The 12,434-nt window shown below is 36.7% G+C and overlaps 1 protein-coding gene across 1 annotated transcript; it reads left to right on the forward strand.

Annotated features, from left to right (window-relative positions):
* The first annotated feature begins 173 nt into the window (after window positions 1-173).
* Window positions 174-11,826, forward strand: LOC139953673 (FAD synthase-like). Its single transcript, XM_071953178.1, has 12 exons — window positions 174-407; window positions 1,801-1,895; window positions 2,364-2,487; window positions 2,914-3,023; window positions 3,813-3,953; window positions 4,825-4,976; window positions 5,943-6,031; window positions 6,138-6,360; window positions 7,265-7,363; window positions 8,327-8,448; window positions 9,249-9,390; window positions 10,279-11,826. The coding sequence occupies exons 1-12, from the start codon at window positions 263-265 to the stop codon at window positions 10,439-10,441; spliced, it is 1,605 nt and encodes a 534-aa protein (XP_071809279.1). The 5' UTR covers window positions 174-262; the 3' UTR covers window positions 10,442-11,826.
* The last annotated feature ends 608 nt before the right edge of the window (window positions 11,827-12,434 follow it).

Genomic DNA, 12,434 nt, shown 5'->3' on the forward strand with positions numbered 1-12,434 from the left:
TCTAAAAGAAAACAATTTCGATTAATTTGAAAGGGCGCCCTCTAAATAAAACAATATTTCGATTTATTGGAAAGGGCGCCCTCTCAGTACATCAAATAATCCCAATAAACCATAAACAGCGCCATCATCGCCCACTTGACAGGTTGCAGAGATAGTATGATACCCAAACCAGTTTTGTTACTTGGTGATTAATGTACATGAAAAAGCAAATGGGAACGGGTACCAGACCGCTGTATAAAAACATGATTATGCAACGGAAAAAATGAATGCCGGTTTCAGGAAGATATTTACCAAAAATCAGATTGCCGCCGTCCGTCGTCTGCAATTAATTGGAAACAACATCAATTTACAGCGAACATCCAGCCGCAGAATGAGTGCAAATTCCAGGCAGACCGCAGGCATTTTGAGTAAGGTTTGTGTTGTGTAGTGTACTGTAAATAAACAAGGACGAGGTGTGTGCACCCACTCAGCTCTACTCTACACTGTTTTATCAGCCCCCCACACACACTGCATGACTGTGCACCAACTGCAGCACTGACCATGCTGACTGCACAAACTGCTTAGGGCACAGGCAGGCACTGGTGGTGCCAGGTTTTCCAACAAAATAATGATGAGATGTGATTGAATTGAATTGAACAGCTAGTCAGCAGATTTGCTTCATTTTTACCACTTTTTTGAAAATCATGACACAAATTCTAGTAAGTAGGGGGGCCTACTAGTAGGAACACTAACTTGATCCTCAATGTCTAATGAATCGTACAATATCACTCAAAACACCATTTAAAAAAAAAAATTGAAGAAAAAAGACAAAAAAATTACCAGATCCCCGAGCGAAAGAGTAAAAATGTCCCAGGTTGAAAATTTGAATCTGAGGGGGGCTGTGTGTGCAAGCACCGGGGTCAACGACTCAGCACTGCGTGTGGTGCATTTGTGTATCCCGGTAACTGTGCAGCCGTAGTCTTGGTTCCAAGACCATTGATATTGCGCGGTCACTGTTGAAACCAGCCACAGCAGAAAAGTAAAACCTTGTCTTCAAATCAAGGGCCTTGGGCTTATGTTGGCTCAGTAATAAATTGAAAGCCAGTCATGGTAACTTTCCCTGTGCGTGGCAGCAGCGGAAGAATAAGTCCAAAGGGGTCACAGCTTAAAAATAAGTTTATGTAGTCCTAAGTGGTTTGGTCTCAAGTCAAGATAAGGCCACATAAAAATATAAAAATTGTTGATCGTCCCCGCTCGACCGTACAAAACCCCCCGACCCCTTTTTTATTTTTTTTTATTTTATTTTTTTTTTTTTATCTTTATCATAAAAATTATGTCTGAATATCTCTTTATACTTTTACTGCCCAGATTTTTCAGCTGAAATTTTTTTTCAAAATGTACAGGTTTTAAAAGATGTTTAAATTAAAGAAGGTTTTTATTCATGTTGGTAAAGCAAGAACAATTCTTCAAATATTATTTGGGCTACACTGTGCTTAATTGTTTGAAAAAGTTTACAGAAAATGTCATCTAGGAGTTAAATTTGTTTGACAAAACTATTGAAAACATCAAAAACACACAAACTCTCTGTTTTACAGTGATTGCGATGATTTCTTTATTCTTGATTTCATATTTGTTTGGCATGTCAACAAAACCTTTTTTTTTAAACAAAAAAACAAAACAAACTCCCCCTCCCCCATCCGCAAAAAAAAGGGCGATCACAATTTTTTTTTTTATGTGGCCTTATGAGTGAAAAACTGGAATTGGATTCATCACCTTTACCCACTGGTAAAATTTTGTTTATCTTTGTTTTATTTTTTAAAGTTATCGGAGATGAGATTCTGAAGGGCCACACACAGGATACTAACTCCCACTTCCTGTGCAAGGAGCTCTATGACCTAGGGGTCAAAGTTGAAAGGGTGAGTATGTTTGTTAAAACCACTTGTGTCAACGGTTTGAAGTTTGAAAGACTTACTTGCTCATGGTTATTTTTTATACAAACATGGGAAGTAGATTTGGGCTTCTTCCTGATTCATATCCCAGATTTTGCTTTTAAGGCAGGGGACACTATTAGTAATTGCTCAAAATAATTATTGGAATAAAACCTTTCTTGGTGAGAAACAACAGAAAAGTCCTTCGTCGTCGTCCTAGGAGTCATGGCTAACCCTTTGTGACCCTGGTTATGATGGAGTTCCACTTCTGTCCATTCAGTGCAGATCGATATGCAACGTTTATTGATAAGCCTGTGAGTTCTATGATTCCGTCTGTCCAACAAAGTTTTTGGCGGCCACCTGCACAACTACCTGAAACACATCCTTCTACAAAGATCTTTTTGAGGTTGTCCCCCTCTCTTTATTGTATTTTTTTCCCGATCTTGTATTTTAAAGGTCTTAGTGATTGCTGATGACTTGGAAACAATCGCTACAGAGGTTGCGAGATTCTCCTCATCGTACACACACGTTGTTACGTCAGGTGGAATTGGACCAACTCATGATGACATCACATTTGAGGGTACGATAAGTATAAAGAACGGCCAGGCGGGGATTCGAACCAAGCTCATAATTTTAAAACTGATTTTAAAATTAAAAAGAATGCTGTGTCATGGCCTAGTAGTTTTTAGCTCCGGACTCAAGCTCTGATGTTTCTGAGCATAAGAGTGTTGGTTCAAGTCCTAGTCGTGACACTTGTGTCCTTGCTGGTCAGTGGTCAATCAGGGGTCGACTTATTCACACTTCAACTTGCTCAGGTTTTGCCCTTAAAGACACTGGATACTAATTGTCAAAGACCAGTCTTATCACTTGGTGTATCTCAACATACGCATAAAATAACAAACCTGGGAAAATTTGAGCTCAATCGGTCATCGACATTGGGAGATAATAATGAAAGGGGTCCAGCAGGATTACAAGCTGATACTACTTTTGTTTATTTTGTTTGTAGGGGTTGCTATGGCATTCAACGAGAGTATCATCGCGCATCCAGAGTTGGTCCGACTCTGTAAGCAATATTTCGGAGACAGTGACGATTCACCGAGCCTCAAGATGGCCCATGTAAGCTTAGAATTTGTTTTTGTCCTCCTCATTTTTGCCAACTCCACATAACTAAGCCTGGGCGACTAGTGCTGAAGGTGCGACTATCGATTGCCAAGTTGAGTCGTGTCTACCGTTATTCAACTACTCAGTTTTGTGCTGCCACGACTACATATACTACAAAAGTAGTCGCAACTTCCTGCTTAGTGAACTAATTGTGTCGCTCACTGCTCCTCATGACAACATAATTTACTTAGTCCCAGTCGTGACTCATTTGTCCTTAAGCAAGACACTTAAACATGATGCTTCGTCCTTCGGATAAGACAGGAAGCATAGTTACATGGTGCTATGTAAAATGAGTACGTCTCATAATTCAATCGTAGTCCTACATTCTTTGCAGGAAAATAATTAATGTTAAAGCGCTTCATAAGAAGCAACTGTTACGTATGGGTGGCACGGTTGGCTTGTGCGTAAAGCGCTCGCCTCTCACCAAGGTGACCCCGGTTCGATTCCCGGTCGGGGCCATATGTGAGTTGAGTTGTGCGTTGGTTCTCTGCTGTGCCACGAGGGTTTTCCAGACTATCCGGTTTTCCTCCCTCAGGAAAAAATCAAACACTTTCGATCTTGGCTGTGCTCCGTGGTCATAATGGGTTGATGTGGCTGGTAGCTAATCCGCCCTTGCATGCCTGCTTCTTGAATACGTTGTAGCCGCGTCCTTCGCAATTCAGCTCTTAGCTGCGATTAAGGACGATTAGCCCCCCAAATTATTATTATTATTATTATTATTTATTATTATTTTCTTGCTTCTAGGTTCCCCAGTCAACGAGGCTTGTTTACGGGTTAGATCACAAGACTGGTAAGCAGCGTCCGTACCCATTAATCTGTGTGCGGAATGTCTACATCTTCCCTGGTATACCGCAACTCCTGACAAGTTCTTTCCTGTCCCTCAAGGTTCGTAGAGACTCATCACTCCTACTGTGTGACCATTTAATATCACCAATGCTCTGTGCTGGCATTCAGTATGATATCATGTGCCAGATGCATCAGCAAAGCACACAGTCAACTCTCCTACTGTCTGACCATTCAATATTGTTAATGCTGTTTTTCAGTATGATATTTTGTCCTTGTGCAATTTCTTTTACATTTTTTTCTTCTCTTAATTTTTGCTTATTTTGTATTTTTAAATAATTTAACTTTTAAATATTGTTGTTGTTGTTGGTGTATCACATGATTTTGTATATCTTTTTGAAATTCCTGTATGAAATTCTTTAAAAAACGTGAATATTTTGCATATGTTTTGTATATATCCGCAATTTTGCTTTTTTGGTCTGCAATTTTATTAGACCAATACTGAATAATAATCACTTGTTTTCTTCCCTTATTTCTTGTGTATCATGTATTTTTAAATATTTGAATTTGGTGAACGTTTCTGTTGTCTAATAATAACTGTTTTCCTCCCATTATTTCTTGCTTATAAAATGTATATATTTTACAATTTGTATGTATCCGCCAATTGGTTTTTTGGTCAAGCGTTGTTTGCAATTTTTCAACACCAATGTGTAAATAACTTTTATATTTTTTCATTCCTTGCTTATCTTGTATTTGGTTAAAATAATTTCATTTGTTTATGTCTATATAGTTTGTATATCTTTTGCATGAAATATTCTCTATAAAGTTCCTTCCAACTAACTTTTTAAAACTGCTTTTTGAAATGTTTTTTTCAATTTGTAGTCCACAATTTGGCTTTTTGGTCAACCTAAGGCATTGCTACTTCTTGACCAATACTGGTTTCAATTTTTGTATTTTCTCATTATTCCCTTAGAATAAACTCTTCACGAAGTCTGCCACGGCATACCACATGCGGGAGATCTATTTGAACTGCACAGAAACACCTATCGCTGGTATCTTAAATGAATTCAACGCACTTCACAAGAGCTCAGTTGTCCTTGGTTCATATCCCGACGTGGCAAACAGGTACTGAGGACATTTATGTTTATCTTAATAATAAAAATCTCAACTTTCCTACAAAACTGACACACCGACAATAATAATAATAATATCAAAGTCTTATTTAGCGCACGTATCTACCAAACAAGGTACTCAAGGCGCTGAGATATACAAACTTTCAGAAAGATAGGTTATTGCAGAGATGAATTCTGAGACCTACAATATGTAGAACAGTAAAAGGGTTTACAAGTTGCTACGGCGCATGCAGCATCCACAGCCAGGAACACCGGGGCGAACCCCTTCTCTTTATGATAAGTGCACTGGGTTCTTTTACATGCGTTACACAACACATAGAATCAACAGCTTTACATCCCATCCGAAGGACGAAGCAATGGTTAAGTGTCTTGCTCAAGGACAATGATGATTTCACAGAATAATGACTAGAATAAGTATTGTCGTCTAGTTACTGGATCACAATTTCTTGATTTGTGCAATTCATAATCGTAGTCGCTAAACCAATGTTTGTAAGAGAGATTGGCTGGTGCCAACTTGGTGTTCATACTCCCTTGTGGGAGTTTGCCGAGTTCCCTTGCTTAAATTTTATAAATTTTTGTTGTATGATATTAATTTTCCCCCCCCTTATTTCTGACCCATTATGTATTTTTAAATAATTAAATTTTGTGAATATTTTTGTTGTAAAATAATAAATTGTTTTCCTCCCTAATTTCTTGCTTATCATGTATTTTTAAATAATTAAGTTTTGTGAATAATTTTGTTGTATAATAATACATTTTTGTGAATATTTATGTCGTATAATAATACATGTTTTCTTCCCTTATTTAGTGCTTATTTTGACAATTTTATGATTGTTTTTATACATGCACTTGGTGTTTATAAATTCCCTTGTGGGAGTTTGCCGAGTTCCCTTGATGGGAAGATCATCTAAACAAATGAATTTTAATAAAACTATATTTTCTTTAATTTTTGTTACAGCTATTTTAAGGTCAAACTGACTTTAGAAACCAACAGTAAGGAATCAGTGGATAAGGCACACAGTGAGCTGCTGAGGTTACTTCCTCAAGGTAAGATTAAGACTGTACACAGTCAACCCTCCCACTGTCTGACCATTTAATATTACTGATACGTTATGCATAATAAATGTTGTGTATTTATTTATTTATCTCACAGATAAAGTAGTTGATTATGAAAAGGATCCTGTCGGTAACTCAGTCAGGAGATTAGAAAATCTACTCGCTGCCCCGGAATCAGAGCTTGCGTCTTTTGTCGCTCCCTCTGTGAAGATAATCGAAGAAGCCTTGGACAGATATCCGTTATCGTCGATGTGTCTTGCTTTCAATGGAGGCAAAGATTGCACTGCCCTGTTACACCTAGTTTATGCAATAATGAAAAGGTAAATATTCACTCTAAACCAATCTTGAAAAAATCAAAAGTGTTCTTTGTAAATATTTTTGTTGTAGGCGTACCTACATAAAATTGTTTAAAATTCCTTCCAACTTACTTAAAAAATTACCATGTTTTTACTATTTGTATGTGTCCGCATTTCGGCTGTTTTGGTCAAGCCATGTTTACAATTTGAATAGACCAATTATGAATAATAATAATTTTTCTCCTGCTTGTGTATTGCTTATCTTGTTCATGTACTTGTTAAATGATTTCATTATTAAAATAATTTTGTTGTATAATAAAACTAGTTTTCTTCCCTTATTTCTTGCTTATCATGTCTTTGAAATAATTTAATTTTATGAATGTTTTTGTTGTATAATAATAACGTCTTTTCCCCATATTTATTGCTGATCTTGTATTCGTTAAATTATTTAATTTTGTGACTATTTTTGTTGTTAAATAATAACTGTATTTCTCACTAATTTCTTGCTTATCGTGTATTTATAAATTACTTGATTTTGTGAATAATTTTTTGTTGTATAATAACAACTGTTTTCTTCCCCTATTTCTTGCTTATTTTTTAAAATATTTAATTTTGTGAATATTTGTTTTGTATAATAACAACTGCTTTCTTCCCTTATTTCTTGCTGACATGTGTTTTCAAATAATTTAATTTTGTGAATATTTTTGTTGTATAATAACAACTTTTTTTCTCCCTTATTTCTTGCTTATCGTGTATCTTTATTAAAATATTTTAGTTTTGTGATGTTTTTGTTGTTTAATAATAACTTTCTTTTCTTCATTTATTTCTTGCTTATTTAGACAATTTTATAATTGTTTTTATACATGCACTTGTGTTTTCATGCCGGTCTCACGAAATTAAATCATTTTATTTTCGTCAATTATTATAGGAAGTTTCCAGATCGGGCTGAGCCTCTTCAAGTTTTATACATCGATACGAAACGCTCCTTTCCAGAACTTGATACATTTCTGCATGAATCCGTGCAAAGGTATTTTTATCAACTGTTTCTATCAATATTTTTTTATAAAAAGTCAGTAAAATGTCTCCATTATATTGTATTCAAGCTTGAAACTTCTTTTTTTGTTCTTAAAAATTCCTTACAAATATATATATTTCTTCAATTTTAATGTTTTTACTATTTGTATGTATCCATATGTTACCTCTCTTTTTAAATTTGTTTTCTGAATTCCTTTTAACTAACGTTTTTAATATGAAAGTATTTACTATTTGTATGTATCCACAATTCTGCTTTTTGATCGAGCCATGTTTGCTATTGTATGAGACCATTTATGAAAATAATAACTTTTCTCTTGTTTATCCCTTTCTTACATGTGTCTTGTATTTCTTAAATAATTTCATTTTGTTAATTTTTTTTTTGTAAATGTGATGTGCGTACATCATGATTTGTATATTTATGAAATGTCCCTTTTTAAATTTCTTCCAAATAATTTTGTAAAATTTGAATGTTTTTTACTATTGTATTTATCCGCAATTCATGATGAACTATGGCGATCGTACTTTCTCAGTCGTAACTCAAGAACTTTTGAAACAGCTTACTACCCATATTCAAGCAGCTCCTTCATTGGAAACCTTTAAATCTCTGCTTAAAACCCATCTGTGATGCCAATCTGGTTATAGCACTTCAGAACATACGTACTCAGCGCTCTATAAATGTGCAGTTAATTACGATCCTATAAGCTAAAGTAGAAGTCCTGGCCAATTTTCTATACCTTTCGCTCGGGTAGTAGTTAAAAAGCAGGACAGTTCTTTTCAGAAAGGAGAAGTCTTCTGAACATCAGATGGATTACTCCGCGTTAGTAGAATAAAGAAAGACAGTTCTCTAAGAACAAACTCTACCTGGCAAGTAGATACACACATGGTGTTACCACAAACCAAATATACATCTATAAATGTTGTTGTTATTATTATTATTTATTATATTGATTTCCAGGTATAATTTGAAGCTACTGAGGGTCACAGGTCGTATTAAGAGCGCCTTGGGAGTCTTGCAAGATCAGCATCCAGAGATTAAAGCTGTCTTGATGGGGACCAGAATGTCTGACCCTTACACAGGTAAGAGTATTCAAAATCAAGTTTTGTAATAACACAATATTGTGAAATTCAGTGAGCACCAACGCAAACGTTGTTGGTCGTGATAGTGACTTGTGATGGCCGGGTAGTCTACTCAATATGTTAATTGGATGGCGATGTCGAACGGGTTGGTATTTGTTCGTGAATGGTTGCCCCTGGTTGTTGGTCATTGTGTAATAGTGACCTGTCATGGCCGGGTAGTCTACTCGATATGTTGGTTGGATGGCTATGGATGGGACGTTAAGCCGTTGGTCCCATGTGTTGTGTACGGCATGTAAAAGAACCCAGTGCACTTATCGAAAAGAGAAGGGGTTCGCCCCAGTGTTCCTGGCTGTGGCTGCTGAATGCGTCGTAGCACCTTGTAAAACCCTTATTGGGTCTCAGAATTCATCACTGTAATAACCTATCTTTCTTAAAGTTTGTATATACTCAGTGCCTTGAGTACCTTGTTTTGTAGATACGTGCGCTATATAAGACTTCGATATTATTATTATGTCCAAGGGGTTGGTGTTTGTTCGTGAACGGTTGCCCCTAGTCTTGGCCTTGGTGCCCCCTCAGAAGAATTCTCATAGACTTGGAAGTTTCTTCCAATGGAAGTGCCCTTTGCACAAATATGATAATGGCCTTGCCCTATCAAAGATGAAATTCCAGGCTTGGTAGTTTCAAGAAGGTTTTGTTTAAAAAAAATAATGGTCAGACGTTTCGACCCTATACTAGCAGAGTCTTTCTAAAAGGCCATAAAAAGTTTTTAATTGCAACTTGTCAATTGGTTTTGTTTACAGATAACTTAAGTGCCTTCACGATGACAGACAGCGACTGGCCACAGTTTATGAGAATTAACCCCATGCTGCATTGGACGTACCATGACGTCTGGGTGTTTATCAGGTCCATGTATGTGCCTTATTGCAGACTCTATGATAAAGGGTAAGTCAGTCAGCTCAAGTTAGGGGGCCATTCACAATTATCAACATTTTCACAAGTGTACACACTGTACATTTTTGCACAAAAAACCTCTGAGGTCTAACTTGGCGTGTCATGGCCTAGTGGTTAAGAGCACCAGACTCGATCGAGCTTTGGTTTCTTTTATATCATCAGAGCGTGGGTTCTACTCCCGTTTTTTGACTCATGGGCCCATACACACATACTGTGCATCAGCTCTCAAATCGTCAGTTAAATTTGCGTTCTGGATGGCGCCCTCGAGTGACAATTACCTCACAATGTAAACATCCTGTAAATTCTAAAACCTTCATCTCCAGAGACTAAAGGCCCGGTCCCACTGCAGCGATAACGAAAACGATATCGATAACAACGCAAAGAGAACGCATTCTATTGGTTGAATGAGCGTGTGCGTATTCTGCGTGGAGCAAATCAACCAATACAATGCGTTCTCTTTGCGTCGTGATCGTTATCATTCTCGTTATCGCTGCAGTGTGACTCGGCCTTTAGAGGAACGTGACTAGTAGTGACAAGGTTTGGGGATCATTTTTTTTTTTTTTTTTTTTTTAACACAGGCATATATATGCTCTAGATTGGCTCGAGATCTGTTCTAGATTGACAAATGCCGTGGGTTTGAATCCCAACCAAGTAATTAAACAAATACACACATAATGTACAATAGATCTACCGGTAATCTCAAATGCCAGTTGAATTTGCGTTCTGGATGGCGCCCTAGAGTGACAGTTTCCTCACAATGTTAACAACCTGTAAATTCTATAACCTTCATCTCCATATACCAAGAGGAATTAGCGACAAAGTTTTTGTTTTTTTGTTTTTTTATATAACGCCTGGTTTTATTTTGTTTTAATCCCACAGTTACACCTCCATGGGTAGCAAAGAGGGTACAGACCCTAACCCGGCACTCCGCTACATCAGCAGTAGAGGGGAGGTGTGTTACCATCCAGCCTATATGCTACAGGACGGGACGGACGAGAGGACGGGGCGGAAACGCTCAACTAGTCGAACAATCTCGGAATAAATATATGATTTGGCTAGTTTAAAGGCCTGCAGCCGATTTCACGAAACGCTAGGATTAATCCCAACTCGAGTTAGGACGAGTAACCCATCCTAACCTAGGATGGGTTCAATGTGTCCTACGTATTTGGATAGGGGACTAAACCCGTCCTATGTCCTAAGATTGATCCTAAGTTCGGAAGAGTTTGGTGAAATCGACGGCTGGTCACACAGGCCCCGATACTGAGAATGAAAACGAGAATTTTAAAATTGCACACCCTTGATTGGTTGATTAAGCTAGGGCGTATTCTGTGTGGAGCAATACAACCAATAGAATGTGTTCTCTTTGCAACGTTATTTTCATTTTGGTTTTTACGCATACACCGATAAGTGTAAGCACTGTATACTCAGTACTTTCCCGAGTCCTGTGAAAAAATATCACGGGCATGTTATACTCGGGTGGGATTCGAACCCACGACCCTTGCAATTGCAAGCGCTATCGTTTTCGTTATCGCTGCAGTGTGACTTGGCCTTAAGGGGACCCAAAAGTACCCACTTCCATTGACCTGTAGGAAATGTCTTACTTGGGGAAGAGGTTACCTCTTGGAACAAGCTAGTAGCCACAAATACTTCTGGATGCAGGGAAGAAACTATGGTTAAAAGGCACTGGACACTACTGGTGATTACTCAATGGAGAGCTCTTGATAGTATAAAACATTGTGAGAAATGGCTGTCTCTGAAGTAACATATTTTTTTCGGTAATTTCTCACTTAAATAATAAAAGACTTCTGACCTGAAGCCTTTTATTATTTCATCTGAAAGCACACAAAGTAATGCAACAAGGGGTGTTTTTTTTTTTTTTTTTTCTCTTGCAAGTTCGATGACTAATTGAGCCCAAATTTTCAGAGGTGTTTTTTTTTATGCATTTGTTTTTTTCTTTTATTATTATCTCGCAACTACGACCAATTGAACTCAAATATACACAGGTTTGTTATTTTATGCATATGGTGAGATACACTAAGTGAGAAGACTGGTCTTTGACAATAACCAATAGTGTCCAGTGTCTTTAAGGCTGGTCCTAAGTTAAGGCAACTAACTCGTTCTAACTCTCGAGATTAGACTATTCTTCACTCCTTGTGAAATCCACCCTTGCAGTTACAAATTGTACACAGATCAAATTTAGGTGGTATAACCCACAAGACCACAGTGCATGTAGCTCAAAGTATTCTATTATAAATTAATATTCTTCAATACTTGGCAGAATAATATTGAATTTATTATTGCCCGAGGGTGTGACAGTTATTTCATCGATGTTGTGATAACTATTTGAATAATGATGTATTATACTTAAATTTATTTTCTTATAAGTGTTGTTTTATGGCAGGAGATATAACTATTTTTTATGTATAAATGAAGATATTATGAACAAAAGCTGTCATTGGAATTTTGTAATAAACCATAGACATGAATTTAATTGTTTATTTATTTTTGAAGCCTTATTGTTTTCCTTTTTCAATAAGTAAAAATTGTATTTCATTTTCACACAAAAGTTACTTAGTTTGAGAATAATTTGTCTGAATTACTTCATTTCTCTACATTTGGGTATGCCCAACTTTATTCATTGTGCACCACTGCATAGTAAGAACAATTTTGGGGGTTTTCAACAATGGGTGCAATCTTAAGAAAAGTCAATTAACAAAAAGTAAATGTTATTTTGGTGTGGAATTACAAAACCCAAATGTCGTCTCAACATTCATTCATGGTATTATTTTGTTAAAAGTATAAAACTAAAGTTAAAGAACTGTAAGTAAGTACACTGATCATTTTTTTCTGGGGCAGCCAGGGTAATGAGCTAAAAAAAAATATTTCATCAAATTAAACATTTTTTGGAGTGAAATTTTCTTTAAATTTTAACTCTTAATATAATAAGTCAGAAACTATGACATTAATCAACTCCATAAGAAAAGTGATTGGAATTGGTCCGACACCCCTTTTTTCCGGCCCCGCCCCTACGGCTA

This window comes from Asterias amurensis, chromosome 22, assembly GCF_032118995.1.
Source record: "Asterias amurensis chromosome 22, ASM3211899v1".
Taxonomy (NCBI): domain Eukaryota; kingdom Metazoa; phylum Echinodermata; class Asteroidea; order Forcipulatida; family Asteriidae; genus Asterias; species Asterias amurensis.